This window comes from Carettochelys insculpta, chromosome 9, assembly GCF_033958435.1.
Source record: "Carettochelys insculpta isolate YL-2023 chromosome 9, ASM3395843v1, whole genome shotgun sequence".
Taxonomy (NCBI): Eukaryota; Metazoa; Chordata; order Testudines; family Carettochelyidae; genus Carettochelys; species Carettochelys insculpta.
Genome location: NC_134145.1, coordinates 33,331,520 through 33,353,300, shown reverse-complemented (window position 1 = coordinate 33,353,300; position 21,781 = coordinate 33,331,520). Strand labels below are relative to the sequence as shown.

General features: G+C 44.1%; 2 protein-coding genes and 1 long non-coding RNA gene across 3 annotated transcripts in view; 1 reads left to right on the top strand and 2 right to left on the bottom strand.

The window, feature by feature from the left end:
* EPHX4 (epoxide hydrolase 4) overlaps positions 1-19,398 on the bottom strand; it is a 43,462-nt gene extending 24,064 nt beyond the window's left edge. The window contains exons 1-4 of the mRNA XM_075003430.1: positions 18,801-19,398; positions 11,944-12,029; positions 4,949-5,106; positions 1,733-1,861 (exon numbers count right to left, since the gene is read on the bottom strand). Coding sequence (XP_074859531.1) covers positions 1,733-1,861; positions 4,949-5,106; positions 11,944-12,029; positions 18,801-19,043 — 616 coding nt within the window. The 5' untranslated portion in view covers positions 19,044-19,398. The remainder of the gene's footprint in view (positions 1-1,732; positions 1,862-4,948; positions 5,107-11,943; positions 12,030-18,800) is intronic.
* Positions 19,308-21,781, top strand: part of LOC142018014 (uncharacterized) — a 37,205-nt gene continuing 34,731 nt past the window's right edge. The window contains exon 1 of the long non-coding RNA XR_012646650.1: positions 19,308-19,433. This is a non-coding gene — a long non-coding RNA (uncharacterized LOC142018014). The remainder of the gene's footprint in view (positions 19,434-21,781) is intronic.
* BRDT (bromodomain testis associated) overlaps positions 20,852-21,781 on the bottom strand; it is a 45,567-nt gene continuing 44,637 nt past the window's right edge. Inside the window, exon 15 of the mRNA XM_075003429.1 lies at positions 20,852-21,135. Within this exon, the coding sequence (XP_074859530.1) occupies positions 21,070-21,135 (66 nt within the window). The 3' untranslated portion in view covers positions 20,852-21,069. The remainder of the gene's footprint in view (positions 21,136-21,781) is intronic.

Here is a 21,781-nt window from a genome sequence, read left to right as displayed (position 1 = left end):
GCCTATTCACTGTCTTGGGAAAAACAGCAAGTGTCCTACCATGGAACAGTACTGAGGTGCCAGGAGAGCAGGGGCACTACCACAGCAGCTCCAAAGCACAGCAGTTATGGGGTTGGGATGGGATCAACAGTACGTGTCTAAGGAGAGGAAGAGAAAACTGTGCCACATGCCTGCCCTTGGCTAACAATGGCACACTGAGAGCAATGGCCTCGGTCCTCGATGAAGCTGGGCTATGCCAGGCCATATCCTGTATCCTCAGAGAGCAGAGCCTGGAGAAGGGGTAAACGTCCTCAGGCCAGGGAGAATGGAGGGGCTCAGCAACATACAGTACTAAGGGTGCATCTACACTAGCCAGCTACTTCGAAGTAGTTGGCACAACGTCAAAATAGCACGCGTCGCGTCTGCACGTGTCGTGCGCTACTTCGACGTTGAAACTGACGTTAGGCAGCGAGACGTCAAAATCGCTATTCCCATCCGAAGATGGGAATAACGCCCTACTTCGACATTAAACGTCGAAGTAGGGCATGTGTAGACGATCCGCGTCCCACTACATCGAAATAGTGGGGTCCTTCATGGCAGCCATCAGCAGAGGGATTGAGAGATGCTCTGTCTAGCCCCTGCAGGGCTCTATGGTCGCCGCGGGCAGCACCCTCAGCCCAGGGCTTCTGGCTGCTGCTGCAACTGGGGGTCCACGCTGTGTGCAGGGGGTCTGCAACTGGTTGTTGGCTCTGTGGACCTCATGCTGTGCAGGCCAAGTGTGTCTGGGAGGGGCCCTTTAAGGGAGCGGCTTGCTGTGGCCCCAGAAGGGCTACTCAAGCCTGTGACCCTGTCCACAGGCTTTGCTGGCCCCTTATTCCGACGGAGAGTGCTTGTTTGTGTGGACGCTCCGCATTTCCTTCCGGGGCGGCTCCTTTCAACATTCCCATCGCTACTTTGATGTTGAACGTCGACAGCACTAGTCCTGGAGGATGTGTGGACAATACGTGTCCAACTAGCCTATTTCAATGTTCTTACTTCGAAATAGGCTACTTCGACATAGTGTGCTAGTGTAGATGTAGCCCAAGGGAAAGGGAAAAAGCAGCATATCCAAGAGGCGTAGTGCTGGATGCATGAGGAACAGGCAAGGTTGGGGTGCGAGGACTTGCCCCTCTCCACCTGCCCAGCTCTCCTGGCAGGAAGTAGAGAAAACCCCTCTTCCCAATGCCGCTATACAGGAGTGTTGAGCAGGTGGAGTGGTGCAAGCCCTGCTCCTTGGCAGGAGAACCTGGCAGCAGGTACTGCAGGAGGGGCCCCCACTGACTCTGCCCTGGGATCTTAAAAATCTTAATCCACCTCTGGTTTTACACCACTGTGGCAATGAAATGGAGCATTTGCATCCACCTCAAGGCACCTTTGAACTGCCAGAGCCATGTAAAACAGCCTGAGTGTAAGTGAAAATCAGGGCACAGATTTCCAAAAACAAAACGCCAGTATATCTACGTGCTACTCTCCTCACGCACAGCTACAAAATTAGACTTTAATGCAAAATGTTTGACAGCTTTAAACTTCATTTAAATAAGGGACAGATTCCGAGAAGTGCTGAACATTTACAATTTTCTTTCTTTTTTCTTTTACATTAAGATACCTACATGTGCAGTGCCTCTCCAAATCTGTCCTTCAATAAGCACTAAATCTGCCTGCTTAGCGAAAATGTGAATATCTTACCTTAATATAAAAATAATGTAAAACTCACCTGTAAATACAGAGGGATGAGGGAAATTAACCACAATAAGCTTGGTCACCATCTCTGGGTAACAAATAGCAACTAACCAAGCAATCATTCCACCCCAGTCATGGCCAATCAGCATACACTTATTGTACCCTGCCACATAGAAACAGATTTTGACATTTGTTTACTGACAGTTATATCAGAAGGAATTAACACATAAAATAATGACAGTTCAACAAAAATAAATGTTTCCACATATTTGTTAATAATACTTCCAACTTCTTCATTTTTTTCTTAGTCAATTATCCACACTGCCATTGTAAAAATGTGTAACACTTCCTTTGTTAAACACAAAAAGGCAATTCGTGAGCACTATGCTTGTAATTTAAGCAGGAAATTAAAACAATGGTTTCCACTACAAATGTACATGGCCGTGCCCCTCCCTCCCACATAAGTGACATAGGTCATCTTAATGTATGAGAGCATTTCTGCCACAATTGTATTCAAACTCTCAATACTGTCACATTGTAAAGGTGGGAATTATTCCCAGCTAGCCACACTTATTTCACACTTAAACAGGTAGGGAGATGGTGGTGTATTACACTGGCTCAGAGCACTTCTTTACTTATTCATATTCTCTTTAGGTGGGAATTTCAAAAGTGCAAAGCACTGGCCTAATTATGCTTCCACTGAGATCAGTAGGAATTTGACCACTGACTAATCAGAAGAGTTAATCCAAAACTACTGTGCTTTGGAAATTCTACCTTTTATTTCATAACTCAGAGGCCGTGTCTACACGTGCCCCAAACTTCGAAATGGCCATGCAAATGGCCATTTCGAAGTTTACTAATGAAGCGCTGAAATGCATATTCAGCGCTTCATTAGCATGCGGGCGGCAGCGGCGCTTCGAAATTGATGCGCCTTGCCGCCGCGCGGCGCGTCCAGACGGGGCTCCTTTTCGAAAGGGCCCCGCCTATTTCGAAGTCCCCTTATTCCCATGAGCTCATGGACTTCGAAATAGGCGGGGCCCTTTCGAAAAGGAGCCCCGTCTGGATGCGACGCGCGGCAGCAAGGCGCGTCAATTTCGAAGCGCCGCTGCCGCCCGCATACTAATGAAGCGCTGAATATGCATTTCAGCGCTTCATTAGTAAACTTCGAAATGGCCATTTGCATGGCCATTTCGAAGTTTGGGGCACGTGTAGACGTAGCCAGAGAGTCCTATATGGCAAACCCCTGGTTCCTTACTGAGAATTAAAACACTCTCTATACATGCCAAGTCAGATGTGTAAAATTCAAATTATTTGGAGTCCTCTGACAGCAAGCAAGAGAAAAATGTCAAAGTAGGACACACATCTTTTATCTGCTCTCTGATAAAAAACTACCTATCCACTTTTGATTTAGCCTGACTTTTCAAAATAGTTTATCTCCGGAGCAAGAACGAGCAGGGGAAAATTGAGGCATTTTTCTTCTAGAAACTTTTAAGTCCCTATGAAGCAGGGCTTCTAATGAGAAAACACAATACTGCACATAGCACAACTATGGCCTTGTGCAAGAATTTAAGAAAACTAGAGCTGCTTAAAAAGCACCAAAGTTTGTGATATCGTGCCCCATCTTTAGGTGGCATTCAAAATTTTCATACCAGCTCTAAATTCAAACCTCAGGGCTACATCATCACTTTGCAGTTTGCCTAATGTTTCCTAAATTGGTGTTAGTGCAGCTGGGGAAGGGTAATGACTCAGAGTTACAATCTGCCTCTGGATCACCATTGCTCAAGAGAGGAATATCCCATGCTGTGCTTATATCTAGCACAGTTCAATTTTCCCTTGGAGAGACAGCAGCTTTACAGAGCCTGCTTCCCTCCCTGTGCTGCGACTTGCGGTACACATAACCTAGGCAAGGAAGTAGGGGTACCTTACAGCCTCCTATTTCCCTTTTCACAGCTGTGGAGGCTGAGCCATGGTTTGGCCTGTACATGAGATAGCTCATAGGGCTGAGCATTGGCTTGCTAAACCCAGGGTGGTGAGTCTAGTCCTTAAGGAGGCCATTTTGGGATCTGGGGCAAATAGGGTAATTTAAGTTAAAAAAAAAAAAAGGATGGTGCTTGGTCCTGCTCAGAGGGCAGGGGACTGGATTCAATGACCTTCTGAGGTCCCTTCCAGCGCTGTGAGATTTGTATCTCTAAGGGAGCACATAAATGAACTGTAAAACAGCTGAATATTGAGAACAGGCTATTGTGTACATGCAGTAACTTTTAGTGAGCTGTCTTCCTTTTTAATAACATTATACAGCACCTACACTGCTGTCACTTAGCGGGTAGAGCACATTCACTTTGCATTGTAATGCCAGAAAATCTCAACATAGTTTTGGTTTCTGTCTTCTAGTAGCGAGACTCTGTCGCTATGTCTACACTAGAGGGTTTTGTCGACAAAACTCACTGAGTGTCCACACTAAAATGTGTTCTCTCAACAGTAACTCAGCAGAACTTGGCACTTTTATCGACAGCCTTCTGCCTCTCCCCCATGAGGCACAATGCCTTTCTTGACAGAATGTGTTGACAAAAAAGCTGCGTGGATGCTCCTTGGGGGCCTCTATCAACAGACATGGCTTCTGTGTCCCTAGGCAGCCCTGCCTGCTGTGCTTCCAGTTGGCCATTCTGCTGAGAGAGTGGTTGGGCGGTCTGGCTGCTCTCTGTTGACAGAGCGGATTAGCAGAGCGATCCACTTTCGTGCGTGGCTGCAATCTGTCGACAGTAACTTCTATCGACAAATCTCTCTATTGTAGACGTAGCTCGTAAGTGCAATTGGATTCGCTAAATGCAATTAGTCAATATTAAGTGGAGGTAGACTGACTTCAGTGGGACTCAGTAGGAGGCTATACTACTGGATCCAGCCCTGCTACCAGATTCCATTGCAGGATGTGGACATATAAAAGCATCTTCAAGGTTTTGCATTTGATTGAATAGCAAGTTTGCACATTCCCTATGCTGATTCAGGCATATTGAATTAAAAACAAAACTTTTCACACTTTTCATTTAAAAATTAATACAGATAAAAATTTATAAAATATGTCAAATATATGTGAATCAAGTTTACATAGACAATAGCCCCAGATACCTACATACATTTTAAAAAAACCCAATCATCTTGGAAATGTTTTTAAAATCACAGGATGGCTAGTCATATTTCTGTGACAAATTAAATAGAATTGACAACTTGGGCAATTTGACTTCTGCTAACACACCTAGAGAGTCCAAAATATCCTTTATATCTGTAATTAGGTAATCTATCTTGTAATTCTCCCGGTGAGAAGGAGCATCTGTTTCTCCATAACCTCTCAAATCCAGTGCCACAACTCGATATTCACTTTTAAATTCCCGAAGTTGATGGCGCCAAGAATACCTAATAAAGGAGAAAAAAGTTCTAGTTAAGATTATATGGAAGAATACTAGAATTCAGTCAGTGGTACTGCCTCCAGAATGAGGTGAAATTAAATTCTACTTGCTTGACTGTTATGTATGGCCCCTTTTTGCCCCAGCACAGTGGTGCTGTCTAGTTGGGAATTCCCACTAGAAGGGGAACCTGAAGGGGAAGATGAACTAATATGAGCAGTTCTACGCAGTCATCTTCTTGAAGTCCCTCAGACAGACAGCATAGCGGGGGAAAGAGGGTATAACCAGACTGTCTCTATGGTCTGGTTATTCACGGCTTCTGGAATGACTCCTTGATGCCATAGGTAGCTGGCAAAAATTAGGGTTTCCTTGACACTTCTGTACTTCTGAGGGTGCAGCTGGCCCCAGAATATGTGATATGGAGAGATACTTCTGCTGTCAGCTTCTTCCTGAACCAGACAGGGCTAGAATGGACCAGTAAATTGGGCCTTGAATGAGAAGATGAACTCATTTGGGTTTCAGGAGGGCAGAAGGAGGAGAAGAGAGAACAGCACATTTACTATGTAAAGCAAAGGATTAATAAAATATGTCACAAGTTAATTTGATCAACTGATATTCTATGGTTCATCATCGGTGCTATATTTATCAATGTCCTTATTCAGTCACTCTAAACTCTCCCAGAACAATAAAGATTAACAGCTGTCAGCGCGTCAGTACTGCATGTGGTATTTCACTGCTTGTGTTTCTATGGAGAATAAGGATAGAAATTACTCACTTTAAAAGAAATGTAGAGTGAGAAAGAGTTTAATAAGCATCCAGAAACAGATCTGAGTTATTCTTGGGTTAAGAAATAATAGTTTATAACTGGATAAAAAAGGTATAAAATGATAAAAGACAGTGGGCCAGCATTCTGAAAGATGCTTCCTACCTCTCAGCTCTTACCAAAATCAATATAAATTGAAGATACTCAACACCATCCGGGGTGCTCAATATCTGGAAGAATTAGGTCCTATATTATAACATCACTCAAGGAATATGAGAAATGCTATGATTCCTTAACCATGGATAATATAAGATGGACCCCTGCTAGCTAGCTTTTGCTATTAACCTACTGCAAATATCCTAAATAGATATAAATGAAGCATTTGGGAGGTCAAATATCACCATACCCATCATGCTGCTGCCTAGGTGCCCTGTGTTATTACCAATAAATACAAGATTTAATAAACAGAGGCCTCTAGAAATTAATTTTATTTAAAAAAAATCAAAATACCCTGCCCAGTACATTAGATTTACCATGGTGAATATGTGGGTTATCATCAATATCTCATTAAAGTGAAAAAAGATGACACAATAAATGTTTCTTTTTAATGACATACCACTTTGATAGCCCAATATCCTGTTGTCATAAGAGTTCATCAATCAGTTAAAGGTTCAATGAACAGACAGATCTTGCACAGCATCCTCACGGTTGTCAAACTGTAGCCTTGGCAGATCACCAAAAGAAGCACATCCCAGAGGCATGGGCCGTACGGTAAAAGTACCTTGTCACCAGCTTCTCTGGGTTCAACATGTATTACCAGTGCTTTTTTTGTGCTGGTATGTGCCAGTACAGAGTACTGGCACCTTGGCAGACCCGGCTGTGGATTCCCACATTGGAGAGCTGTCTGGGGCACAGAGCCTCATCAGCAGCCCCAGCCATGGGGACCCTGGCAGCCCTGAGCTGGGGAGCCACCTGAGTACTGGCTCTTTTCTTTCTTTCTTTCTTTCTTTCTTTTATAAAAAAAAGCACTTTGTATTACTGATCTTTTCATACAACATCTCTTTCCATGTCTAAAGTATTTATCTCATCACTAGATTCTACTGAGACCACTGCTTTGCAGGAAGAATTTCAAAATGTTAGTAAACACCTTTGTTTTCTCCAGGCTATTTTAGGTTTTTCTGATCATATTATTTCTGGAATTCAGAAGCTCACATGCATCCTTCTAGGCATGTAGCTATCTGAATATATGACTCCAATTTTAATTTTTATAGTAGCTTCCAATAAGATTTTGTATTGATTTTAATTTTTTTCCATACAGGGCCTTAATGTCAGTGCATTATGACATTTTGACAGACGTTTTGTCAACATGCATCCTCAGTTGCTCACTGAAGCCAGCACTGACTGTTTATCTCACTTGTCCTAGTTATAAAATTGAAATACTGGAAGCGAGAGGATTTTGCGACTAAGCTTCGTGATAGTAAAAGTTATTTCCATTCTTGTTACTGTCCAACAAGTACCAGTATGCTGCTGTTTTAAACTAGTCTTAAATTGTTATTCTTTTATCTCATGTTTTCAAAACAAAATCTCAGTTCCTACATAAGGTTCTGCATAGATTCAGTAACAAGTCAACTATAGTATTTGAAGTGTACATATTTTATTCTCATGCATTACTGTTGTCTTCTTTTAAAAACAGCAGGTATAAGCTTATTGCCACTGGTGTTAACAATGACCTATCTAGCAGTTTTCCTAGTCAATATTACATTCTATCTGAATAGTCAAAAATATACAGATGGTTGCTAAAGGCATGATCTACAATGATTTTAGTAAACTGCAGAAAGGCTTGTCAATTTTGCTTTAATAAAATGCTTCAGGCTTTAAGTGGAAGATGCACACTGTTTTCTAATTTATATTAAAACCACAAACATAGCAAATTATCCCCCCTTTACCAATTATCACTAATTTGTTGCTTTTAAAAACTTCTCACAGTATAGGGTGGTTAGTTGGGAACAAATCTCCACAGTCTCAAATATCTGACTGGAATTTGCACAAATTAAAAATGTAGACGTTCAATCAGCTGGCAGATGTTATTCTATAGCTATATTTCTTTACTCAGTTAACAAGCTATTACTAAAATAACACTCATATTTCTTGAGTATTCATATTTTTAATAAGCAGTAAGATCACCAGACTTACCAGAACTAATGTTGATAAAAGCACTTCTCTGCAACTGCCCCTACTTATATCCATGCCAATCCATTATTATAGGCATAAATTAAGGACAGCATGCTTCTCTGTCCTATGCTAGCTCCCTCTCACAACATTTAAGATCCTAAGATATGCTCTGGTAAAAAGTATGTTACACAACTGGTACTGAAACATTTCTAAGCACGCAAGTGAGCTAACTTGACAGCTCCACTTTCTTTAAATAGACCAAAGAAAAATAGAAGAATCTTTAAAGCATTAATTCATATCAAATTCTGATATTAAAATTTATCTACAAAATTTGTCTACAAGTTTAGCACGCCTCCTCTTGCAAGAAGTATAATTACATCTTCAATTGCAATAGGTGGCAAAAACACCCCCTTTGTTACTCACCTGAAAGATAGCACCATCACCAACAATAACCCCTAACACTAAGCTAGGGGCTTGGGAAGAGGACCACTTACTGAAGTACAATTTACTCCCAGCATCACAAGGGAGATCAAAACCACTTCTTCCTCTTAGAACGTCCTGTGGTTGCGGGAAGCTCTGTGCTTGCTGCCTTCGGAGCCCAATACTGAAGGCAGCACAGACAGGAGAGTGGCAATCCCATGAATTACTTAGCTGGATACATATTCTCTGAATACTGTTTGGGCTCACCCCGATTAGATGTTAAAAATAGCCATCATAACCTGAGTGATATGGCAGAAGTGTTAGAAACTTGGTCTTTGGACTGCAGAATAAGCCATTCCCTGTGACAGCTGATGTCTCCTTGTTCCTAGAAGCACCCCATCAAAGAGGATTTACTAGCTCCAACTGGACAGGGAAAGCACAGGATTTGTCCATCCCTGCAAACTGCTCTGGTGGTCAGAGGGGAGGAACCAAATCAGATTTACCTCTGGGTTTCTCCCCCTGCTGTGGATTTCTGTCTGATGCAGGATGCAGCATCCTGAGGTTCCCGCAGCTGAGTATGGGGAAGAGGGTAAAGAGCTTTCTGCAGCTGTGCAAGATAGAGCAAGAACTGTCCTTTCCAAGACAGCCAGGACTAGCAGCCAGGAGCTCCTCATGGGCAGGGGTGTGGGAGTGTCTCCCAGCATCACAAGGGAGATCAAAACCACTTCTGCCTCTTGGAACCTCCTGCGGTTGCAGGAAGCTCTGTGCTTGCTGCCTTCGGAGCCCAGTACTGAAGGCAGCACAGACAGGAGAGTGGCAATCCCATGACCTCCCTACAACAGGTCTGCGACCCACCCACCCACACAGTCTCCTTTTGGGTCAGGACCCAAAGTACCAACATTTTGAAATTTCAGGTTTAGAAAGAAAAAATTGTGAAATTTACCACTGTTCAAATCGGAAGGCCATGACATTGGCCATAAGGGACTGTGAATTTGATAGGGCCTTACTTATAAACAAACTCTTGAGCTTTCGTTTACTTTTGATCCACCAGGCTTCCTCATGTGCCTGCCAATGTTATTTATCTCTTGGTGAACTTAGGAGTGACTAGACAGTCCATTTTTAAAGGGATAGTCCTGTATTTAAACCCTCCTGCAAGAGTCCCAAGTTGTTCTTAAAAACAGGCAATTGTCCCATATTTTGTCTACCCTGCATCAGTACTGGCAGGTCCTAGTGACTGCCCTTCTCACAAGCCACCTTCTCACAATTGGTGAGTGGGAGGGTCCACAGGCAAACAATGGGCGTGGGTGTGCAAGGCTCGTGGCAGGCTGTAGTTGCAGTGTGTGGAGCTAGTTGCTTCACCTGCTGCTCAATCAGTGCGACCTCTGACGAGGCCAGCAGGGCCCTGCCCCATCCCATTTCTGGCTGGCATTGGCTGTGTGCTGCAGTGGCAGCTGAGTGTGGGTATGTGCCAGGCAGCCTCAACTAGTCATCCATCCAGGGGCATCGGGTGCCTGCTGAGGGAGAGGATTCAGGGAAGACCACCCAGAGGATAGGAGTAGCCTTCAGGACATGAGGCGGTTGGGTTATGTTGGTGGCCAGCCCAGCCTTGAGATATTCGCTGCCTTTTGACACTGGGCAGGCAGGAAGAGAAAAGCTCTGCAAAGACGTAGGTCAGATCATCTGTCCCCAGCCCCACCTGTGCTTGGAAGTATCTCCCATCCCCTCCCTTTTGCACGATGTGGAAGGAAAGGCTGCTGTTGGCCATACTCTGGAGTGAACACTAGAAGAAATGGGAGGCAGCTGACCCTGCATTCCCCACCCCATTTTGCCTCAGGAAGAGATGGTGCCAGGAGGGGTGGGCTCACACAGAGGGTCCTGCCAGGCATTGAGGGTGAAGTGCACCAAGCAGAGAGGGAGGAGTCAGTCATCCCAGACTGAGAGAGAGAGGTGTACAGGAATGTGTGTGTGTCAGCCCTGCCTGTGTGAACACTAAAGCCCTGAAGATAAATGGGCAAATAAAGAGAATACAACTATGAAGCATTTCTTTTTAATGGGGGCTCAGTCAACTTGATGTTACTTTGAATGTTTTTAGCACAATTGGTTGCCATTGAACTCACTTTAGCAATAATTTTACTTGTTGTCTCATATTCAGCATAGGAAAATGTAGTCACCACAGGGGAACTAATAATGGAGTCTTTTTCCTTTAGTAGCGGGGTAGGGAACTTTTTTTCCTTTGGAAGTTGCTGCCCTACTGAAAAATCAATTGGGGGCCACACCCAAGTGAGAAGAAGAATGTCCCCAAACCAAACATAATCTCACTTGCCTGGCTCCTAAAAAGAAAAAAAGATCCTTAAAAAACCAAACACCCTACCACAAATTCACTGACCTAGCTCCCAATAAGCTCAAGGCTTCACCTCTGCAGTGGGGTGAGCCAGACATCATGCTCTGGCCCTGGGGATGCCTCTGAAACTCAGAGACTTGCCACAGGACTGAGGCACAAGTGGTAGCTTGCCCTGCTATGACAGGAAGACCTAAGTCTCACCATGGACCAGATCCAAGCAAGCTGGGAGCCAGCTCTGGCCCACAGGCCAGTTTTCCCATGCCTGCTTTAGGGATACCTAAAAGTAAAGCTACAGAACAAATCCTAGACCTTTAAAAAGCATACATTTCCCTCCCTGTGGCTATGTCTGCACTAGCCCCAAACTGAAATACATATTCAGCACTTCATTAGCATGCGGGCGGCCGCAGCACTTTGAAATTGACACGGCTCGCCACTGCGCGGCTCGTCCAGACAGGGCTCCTTTTCGAAAGGACCCTGGCTACTTCGAAGTCCCCTTATTCCTACGAGCAGATGGGAATAAGGGGACTTCGAAGTAGCTGGGGTCCTTTCGAAAAGGAGCCCCGTCTGAACGAGCCGCGTCAATTTCGAAGTGCCGCCGCCTGCATGCTAATGAAGCGCTGAATATGTATTTCAGCACTTCATTAGTAGACTTCGAAATGGCCATTTCCATGGTCATTTCGAAGTTTTTGGCTAGTGTAGACGTAGCCTGTATGTCTTAAAAATATATGGTATGCTATGCTATTATTTACTAATATATTGATAAGCTTTGCACTTAAGAATCTGCCTGGGCTCTTGTATAGGGTCTGAACACAGGAATACTCATTCTAAATGTTTATGCTTTATTAACCTTGAAATTTACTATAACAGAGAAAATTACTCTCCTAGTAGTTAGATGAAAAGTGTATACACATGAAGAAATATTTCCTGAACTACAATGGAAGGAGAGTTATGAGGTTATATGAACATCTAGAGATCATTTTGTATATGGTAAAATTGGAAAAATGAATGCATGCTAAGTTATAATGGTTTGTCCAGTCTTAAATCTTACCCTTACTGGACTATTTGAACATAATTACCGAGAATAGTAGAGTGTATTTAAATAGTATGTAAACTATGTCTGTAATGAAATGAGAACAAGTGGGGAGTTTTACCAGAACTCTGGGAAGCCATGAAGCAGCAGCATGAGTGGTTTTCCCCGTTCTCCAGCAGCTACATAGTGGAACCTTAACCCTGAATCCTGGAAGGGAAAGAAAAAAAATATTGTGATCTGACTGCTGCCCAGTATTGCTCTAATGGGGATCTGAGTACTACAAGCATATGGTTTTCAAATGCATTCTAAGAGATTAATTTAGTGCTTATGACAGGTATCAAATTGACAGCCCTGGAAATTGAAGTCTTCTGCATCTTCATGTATCACAGATGTATGAGCCACTGGTAGTACAAGCTTCTCAACTACCCCAGAGTGCCACAGCTCTCTTCCAGAAGAACCTCCTCTAGTAGGTGATAAGGTAGTTCAGTTTGTATGCCTGTTCAGTCATGCAACTTTGCTAATATTTCCAACAAGAGCACAACTGGCATGATGACATATGGATACTCTAGGAACTAGCACCCACTCAGTTCACATAAAACACCAAACAACCACTAGATAGAAAGTATTTACTCCATATTAAGAGTACTTTATACCCCTGTACATCTTGTGAGTTTGAGGATGACATTCTCAGCTATTTTAAAATATATCAGATTGAAAACAGGTATCAAGTTGACAGACCATACTTTAAAAATGAAAATTCATCAACATTACTTAAGTTAGTTAAAATTGTACATTGTTGTCGGTTTTTCATGGCACAAGATTTAGAACACACATTTTAATTTTAAAAAGTTGAAAATCCATAAATGCTTTTCTCAGAGAGATTGGGAAAGAAGGTCTAATAATGTACCCACTGTCTCCTTCCCATGAGCCCCTTTGAGAAATTTTATCAGCATAAAAGCTACCAATAGGCAAGGTGTTTATTGTCAGTAGGTCAGAAGCTGACTCAGTGTAAACTGACATAGCTCTATTTAAATTAATGGAGCTATGCTGAGCTATACTCAATGAAGCTTAGACTGAGTAGAATTTAAATGGCCTGAAATGATAGTCAAATATATTTGATCGGTTCATGCCTCCCTAATGAGGAAAATTAATGCTCAGCCATGGACTCGAGAGTGATCCAAAAGGTTACATATATATAATTAACTAATTATTATTATTATTATTATTATATGATTGGGGTGACCCATCCCTTTTTGTCTTCAAATTTCTCACATCTCTATCTCCTACCTAACAATATCTCATCCAGTCACATACTTTCAATAGTCATCTATACGCTGACAACTGTCAAATTTACCTCTCTTCTCCTCACATTTCTCCCTCCATCCAAAACTGCCCTGTCTCCCTCAAATTATCTCAGTGATGTCCATGCAGATGCTTAAATTTCATATGCCTCAAACTGAGCATCTCATCTACCTTTTTGAGCCCTTTCTTCTCCTCTCTTTTTCTGTGACTGTTGACATCATCTGTACTGCCCCTCAAGCTGTGACTGGGGCTTTATCTGCAACCTACACATCCAGGCTGTGTTGAAATGTTGTCCCTTTTATACAACGTTTGAAGATCCAGACTTTCAGCTTTGCCATTTTACTTGGTACCTGAAAGCGCTACTCTAATACTGATCACATCTATGATACATCTAGCCATTTATTGTTGATGGAAAAGGTGTTGCAGAACTCTTGGGAGACATGGGTGTTTGGATATATTCAATTATTTCATTTGTCCCACAATGTTTTACTGAAATAATTACTTCCTCTCTAGCACGGTCAGTAAAAATGTGGTATTGTTTGTTATAAAGGGGGAAAATGTTAAATATGAGTATAAAGAATTCATGTTTCATGACCTAGATGAAGCAACTAAAACAGCTCAGATGTAAGAAAGTAAAAACCTTAAACACCCAAATCTGTATTGATTGGGACACAAATTTCTCAGTTTTTCAGGGAAGTTTTGCATTTATTGTTAGTGGCAAACCATGTATTTTGTGATTTTAAAGTGGTACGGAAGCTTTTCGATCAGAATGACAGACTGCCCTAGACTAGAAGATAAAGTTGGTAATAATCTAGAAAAACATTTTACAAACAAATTGTAGCTACCTGAATGTTAAGAAATACAACAAAGTAACCTTTAAATTTGAAGACTGAAACCAGCTTTCTTTTACACTGTAGACAATGTGAATTTGCAAATTTATCCTCATACAATTTACTTCTTTAACTGTCTAAGGCTTTCAGATATTTAACTCATCAACTGAATGACTGATTCAATGTATTATTTGAGATTTATAACTAGTAGTCACATACTCTTTTGCCTGTATTGTTGATTCATTAATTTCTTTTGTAGAAATGTATATTCTAATGCTAACTAAAAAGATGAGGTGAAGTATATTTGGTAATATTAGTCAATCAATCTTACATGGTTTATTGCTTGTATTTCTATCAAAACAAAAAAGCAGTCATGTAGCACTTCAAAGACTAACAAAATAATTTAGTAGGTGAAGAGCTTTCAGGGGTGTTTCTGTTATTCTCTACAGCGGTGTTTCCTAAAGTAGGTGCACACACCACCGGTGGTACAGGAAAGGAATTCAAGGGATAGACTGCAGAAAATAAATTACTAAAAATCAGGAGATAAACACTAGTACGGCACTGAGAGAGGGGGTACACTGATAAGTTCAAAGTCCTGAAAGGGACACTCAAATGTTTTAAGTTCAGGAAACACTGCTCTATGGGTAGGACTACACTGTAGCCCGATCTCAAAATAACTCACACAATTTGTGCAATGCAAATTGCATAAGTTATTTCAAGGTAACTTATTTCAAACTCAGTGCCATGAAGTTCGAACTAGGTGTCTATTTTAAACTTCCAGCTATCCCTCTCACAATGAGGGGTAGAGGTAATGAAATACTGTGCTCGAAATCGCCATGTTATTTTGAGAGCAGTATTTGGCCTTGGGGTTTCTATTTCGGGATATGTATCCCAAAATAGAAACCTCAGCATAGCTTTAGCCTACAGGTATGTCTACACTGCAAAGTTTTTTAAACATGAGGCACAGTGCCGATTTTGAAATAGGTATTTCAAAACAGGGGCTGTGTAGACAGGAAATAGAGCCTTTTTCAAAATAAGCCAAAGTGCATCCAATGGCTCTGTTTTGAACTAGGCTCTATTGTGGGCAAATATTCTATTTCAAAATAGCTTAGGACTATTTTGAAATGCATTTTGGGTGCATCTACACTGCCCCTCCCTTTCGAAAGGACAGGCAAATATGACCAATAAAAATGCAAATAAGGTATTGATTTGCATACTTAGTACCTCATTTGCATAACAACATCCACTCGCCTTTCTGGAAGTGCTGTTTTTGAAATGCAAAACAGCCGTGTAGATGGGGTTCCTTCAAAAGGAAGCCTTCCTTTCAAAAGCACCCTTCTTCCTGAAAAAAAATTGCTCTTCCAAAATAGCTTATTTTGAAATAAAGCTGCTGTGTAGACATATCCCAAGTCAATGCTTTTCAGCTTGTTTACCATGGCGGGCCACATATGCATCTTTCTGTGCTATGTGGGCTGCATCTCCATAGTATATATTACTCTACGGCCCTTTCAATGCCACATTGGCCACAGCTGCGTGCTGATGAGGCTGCAAACAGCCTGCAGGTTGAGAACCATTTCTCTAGATGTTTAACCATTTCTTCTCAGTATTTTTCCCACTATTTTACTCAAGTCGCTTAGTAAATATTGCCTGTTTTCAAGATACTACCCACAAACAGGAAAATAAGTCAGCTAAGCCCACTTTTTACTAAAATTAAACTTTAATAAAATTGTCATACATTGTACGTCTCTGCACTTCTGACTGTATACTGAGCCAGTTCTTTACTATTTCATTTGTATTTTAGTAGAAAATTCCCAACAGGCAAGTCTGTCACAAGAGTTAGGAGAGATTCCAAAAAAGCCCTGTGACTTAGATTGGAAGCTTTGTGGGTGCAGGGACTGTTTTTCATTTTTGTTTGGTTGGTTGGTTGGTTTGTTCTATGTTTGTAAGGCACTTAAGAGAACAAGATCTGGAACCACGACTGGAACTCCTTGGCATTACTACCCAAAGGCTGTGTCTACACTTACAAAAAACTCTGAAATGGCCATGCTAATGGCCAAATCGAAGAATACTAATGAGGTGCTGAAATGAATATTCAATGCCTCATCAGCATGCCGCCAGCGGTTCGCTTGCCCACAGCTTGTCTACATGGGGGTCTTTTTTGAAAGGACCCTGCCAACATCAAAATCAGCTGATAGGAATAAGGGGATTTCGATGTTGGCAGGGTCCTTTCAAAAAGGACCTCCGTGTAGATGAGCGGCGGGCAAGTGAACTGCGGCACTTTTGAAGTGCTGCAGTCGGCGGCATGCTAATGAGACACTGAATATTCATTTCAGCGCCTCATTAGTATTCTTCAATTTGGCTATTAGCATGGCCATTTCAAAGTTTTTTGTAAGTGTAGATGTAGCCAAACAGTAATAACAACAATAACAGAGGAAAAAATGGGAAGGAGAGCTAGAGGAAGACAGGGCATGGTGCAGAAGGTAGGATAAACAGGAGGAAAAAAAGATGAAAGAAGAGTAATAGTCATTATTATTGTACTGGATACCTGGGGAGCCTAACAACTTAATAACAACTAAAAAAGAGATTCTATTTCTAACTCAGATGAGGCTTCCAGGTGAACTGACTGTGTAATCACAGCTCAAACCTTTCCAGAATTTAATTCATGCATCTTCAAGAGATACCATTTAGCCCAGCAACTCACGGCAGACAGCAGGAACAATGTAATGCCCTTTATCAGAGCTGAACAATATCAACATCAACAACCATGGGCTCAATGCCTGTTGGTGTCCAGCTCTCCCAGCCCCCCCCCCGGAACTATCGAATAATTGTGGAATTGCTACAGTTTGATGCATCATCATCATCAACCACCGTGGACTCAGCGCCCATTGGTGTCTGATGCCTCTCTCATTATTTCCTTCCATCTTTTCCTGTCTAGTGCAAAGTGGCTTAGTTTCTGTAGACTAGCTCCGCATCAATCTACTATATCATCTACCCATTCTCTGTGGGGTCTGCCTCTCCTATTCAAACTGTCCATTATGCCAAATACCAGGGTCTTGATTTTTGAACAATATGGTTCTTTTTATTGGGAGTGGCAGGATAGCCCTGACCTTCAGGGAGCAATTCCATCAGTCTCAGCTCCCAGCTCCCATGTGGGCAAGTTAGGCTAGTAGCAAAGGACAGTAACAGCCCAGCAGCAGAACAGTTCTACTTAGTTCTGTCCTCTCCTGGCACCAGTTTGAGTTCCCCATCTCCTGGTAGAGTGGAGGAAGAACTCAGTACAGTAAACTCTCAAGTTATGTGCAGGCTGCATTTCTGCAACCCCCCACCCCCCACATAACTAAAATTTTTCATGCAAGGAGCTGGGCTGGTCAGTTTCCCGGCTCCCAGAGTGGAAGGGAGCTGGAAACCAGAGGGCAGCCTGGTTCCCCTCTCCCCCCAGTTCACTGATTGTCCCACAAGCAGGGTCCCACAAACAGTGGGGAGCTGGGAACCAGGCAGCAGCCTGGCTCTCCTCCACTTGAAGGGAGGGGAAACTGACCAGGGCAGCAGCCTTGGTCAATTTCCTGGCTCCAGCCAGTGGAGGGGCAGGGGGGAGCCAGGGGCAGCCTGGCTCCAGGCTCCCCTCCACTCCTTGGAGCCAGGAAACTAACCAAGGCTGCTGCCCTGCTCAGTTTCCAGGCTCTGCAAGCAGAGGGGAGCCAGGCTACCACCTGGCTCCCAACTCCCTACCACTCTGGGGACCAGGAAACCCTGTCTGTCAGGGGCAGCAGTTGCCTTAACCCAACACACGTGCACAGGGTTTGCTGTAGTCTGACAGTGATGTTGTCTCTGGGGTCCTCACCAGGGCTCATAGAGGATTCATGCTACATACCATGTTAAGCATCTATACAGTAGGCATGATTCATCACACCAAGCAACCTTCAGCTTGCTAGCAAAACATGCACCTTGGAGCAGCTTAGAACAGGGATTAGTGCCACCTTGAATTTTCCATGGTTGTCTAGTTCCTTCTAGTGTTCCATGACTTTTTGAAAGTAACGTCCAGTGGTTGAGGAAGTTCATTTATTAATTCCCTCAACACACTGAGAGGGGTCACCTGGATCAGCTGATTTGCATATACAATGGTTATTTTCATCAAGTCCCCCCGCCCCCCACATCAATAGCTATAGTTAGAGCTGCACATGGAAGGTTAGACCCTTCACTGTATGGAATAGAAGGGACTCTGCTCAGGTGGAGAGGATCTCTCCGAGAACCAAGGTGACCGGCAAGGATTTGATGTGGTTTACACGGAAAAATTCACCTGTCTTCCTAGACAACAAATAAACGGCAGCCACGTGAAACAGTTCGGACAAGAGCCCCGATAGAGAATCACAGAACACTAGAACTGGAAGGGACGTCGAGAGGCCATTGAGTCTGGTCCCCTGCCCGCTCGGCAGGGCCAAGCCCCGGCTAGACCCGCCCCCAGAGCTGTCTGTCTAAGCTGCTTCTAAGTGTCTCCGGCGCTGGAGATGTGTGTGTGCACACAGCGTGACTGCTTCAAAATGGATCACCGTTTGCAAGCCCCATCTTTCAGCTGCACGCAGAAGGGGCCCCGAGCGTGACCCCCGCCCGCGCACACGGCACGGGAGCAGGCACCTTGCCCTGTCCCCTCGGTGTGAACGGACCCACGCCCCTCGGCGCTGCCTTCCCTTCAGCACCAAGCCCCGGCTCACCCCGCGCCACCGCAGAGCCTCAGGGGACGCAAGCAGGAGCCCACCGCGCCGGCTCCCAGGCTGAGCGCCAGGGGGCCGCCCGCCGACCCCCGCCCCGCCCGCCCGCAAGGAGCAGCACAGCGCCCCAGCGGCTGTACCTTGATGCGCACGTAGCAGTGGGTGCCCAGGGAAGGGTCGCTGAGGCAGGCGGGGGGGTTCTCGCGGGTGACCCGCTGGAAGGTCTGGCCCGGGCTCCGCCCGATGCTCCACAAAAGTTTCAGCAGCTCGATGCAGGCGCGGAGCGCGCAGTAGCTGTACACCAGCGCCCAGAACAGCAGCGCCCGCACCGCCACCATGAACCTGCCCGGGAGCCGCGGTAAACAAGCGGCGGGGCTCGCCATTAGGCGGCGGCTGCTCCTCTCCGTCCTCCCTCCCTGGCAGCGTCAGGGGATGGGCTCGGCGGCGGCGGGCAGAGCAGCACGGTACCAGGCAGGAGCCCCCCCGCCGCCTCAGCGCGGCCGGCGCGTCTGCCTCACGCCAGCGCGGGGAGCCGGCGTGACCCAGAGCCGCCGCGCGGGAGGTTGGTTCCCGCCGCCCGGGCGCGGGGAGGGGACGCCCCCCTACGAGCACCTCGCAGGAGGCTGGCCCAGCCCATGGCTCCCTCCCTGAGCTGCCGGCGGGCGGCCACAGCCCCCACCGCGGCGATGGCGCAGAGGCCTCCCCCCGCTGCGAGGCCCAGTTCAGCCGCTGCCTGCTCAGAGGCAGCCCAGCGGGCCCCCCGGCGCACCCGGGTAAGTCCCGGCTTCCCACGCCCCGAGCCAGGGGGCAGCCCCGCCCCGGGCCCATAAGGGGACTCAGCCAGCCCAGGGCCGCCCCGGAGCGCCCAGCTCTTGTCTGTCCTACGGCAGCACCGCCGCGGCGGGAAAACAGCGTCCCGCGGCTCAGGGGGACGCTGCGGCATTAGGTGGCCGCAGCTAGGTCAGGCAGTGGCAGAGCTGGACACTGAATCCGCTCGCCCGCTCCTTGCGGGGTCGTGCCCCTCCCATGGGAACAGCGGCTGCTGCAGGGGCGTGCAGGGGGAGCTGCGGGTAAAGGTACAGCTCTTAAGTTTTCATAAACATGGTTAGTGCTAAACCCTCCCTAAGGAAAATATGATCCATAAACTGCCGCGGGACACAGGCTACAGGCAGAGGAACGGGGCGCTGAAGGAGGCAAGCTGCTCTTAAGTCAGCTGCCTGGGGTCTTAAACCTGAGCTAGGAAACAGTAAACTACTCAACTAAGAGCAGCCCCCCTTTCGCTACTTAACAGCCGAGGAGTCTGGATACAGGGCAGTGTGATTTATTAGAGCAAAGGCACATAAAGGCTAGTAGCCCCCAGCACCTAGAAAGCAGGAAGTTTTAAATTGTCACGAGTTTATACATAAATCAAGTGGTTAAAAGGGGCAAGTCATTTCCCCCCTTTTTCAAGTAAACAGTAAAATTATACTCGAATGAGGTCTGCTGCATATTAAGTACTTGATAGGCAGGGGCTTCGCATGATGCCAGTTAAGTGCCCCCCAGACAGTCATTTTAGTTCAAACTAATTTACTTACAAAATGAGTGATTAAGTACTGCTGGTGACCTGGTCTTTCAAGCAATCCCACCGTAAAATATGAACAAAAAAAGTTGAAATATTAAAACCAAGTAGAGGCAGGTTAAGGTCATAGAATTTAACAAAAAGAAGCATAGGCCAAGTATGGAAAATGCACAAATTCCATGAATGGAGTTCTCTAGGCAGGTCGTCTATATTGTCACTATTAACAAGGTTTTTGCACAGTCCACATTTTGTTAACGGATGTTGGTGTGTTCATTTAAAAAGTGATATCTTCACTATTTAGTCAAAACAAAAAAGCTATTGAAAAGACAAGCTTATTAGGGTTTGGATAACTTCTCCAAAGTATTATTTAATACATGTGAATGGGGTGTATAATTAGAAAAGTCACCGAAAACAAGAAAAGAAATCCTTTGTAGCAGCACATTTAAAAATAATTCTGGAATAGTTCTGAAAGATAAATACAGAACTTTTAAAAAAAGCAGTTAAAAAAACCAAGATACTACAAGTATTCCACTCACTAGTGTATTTTAAGAAGCCATATGCAAATGCAAACATGACTGTTGCTCATTGAACCAGCAACAAGTAAATTTGACAGCTGATAAATATAAGCAACAAAAATAGTGTCATCTTTTATATGTCATGCATAATTTTAATATTTAAACAGTGCTATGCAAATTAAACATACAACAGTTTACCAGCTCTTCAAAGTGGTCTAAACAATATACTGTTGATATATCAATACATCACTTGTGTCCAGTTTATTATACACTGCTTTTAGTATGTCTCAAGAACTGTAGTGAGGTTGTAACTTTTTCCTAGTGTCCAAAATTCCACTAAAGGTTTTCCTCAAAAGTTGCCATTATATCACTCTGCAGGTTCATGTCAATGGTACCCATCATCTATAGGAAAGTGAATTAACAATTCAATTAGATGTATCACAGACAAAAGGAATACGACAATGAGCGAGACAGCTATTAGAAACAGTACCCCTGTTGCTTTCTGAACAGGTTACATCACATTACCCAAAATTTTATTGAAATATAGATGAAGTGTCTAATTTAGATAAAAGCATTGCAGCTGCAGTTTAGCCAATCTACTTTTTTCTACATGGGAGAGTTTTTCTGAACCACTGAATTAAAGTAAAAGTAGTAATATGTCCTGACAGACCTCCATCATCTAACAAAGATACATGCTCCAGTTTTGAAAGAAACTTGGCAAATAGATTAAATTTTACATTAATGTAATGCTAGTGAAGGAGTGTCACAGTATTTCCATTTTTAGGGTTGATAATAATTTGTGAAGGACATTGTTTGGAACAGGAACTTTGCATGGGCAACAGCAGCATAAGCTTCCCCCATAAGCCATGTAGTCTCAAAAAAACCAACCAAGAGTATTTCAACCTCTATAAACAGCAGTGGCCAAGTTCTGAATTAGACCAGAAGTGCCAGTTTAGCCCTGACAAACATCTTAAATGAAAATTCTAAGTGTCAGTTGTCATGGAACAATAAATGTGACAAGTATACAGTAAACCCCTGACTTACACAA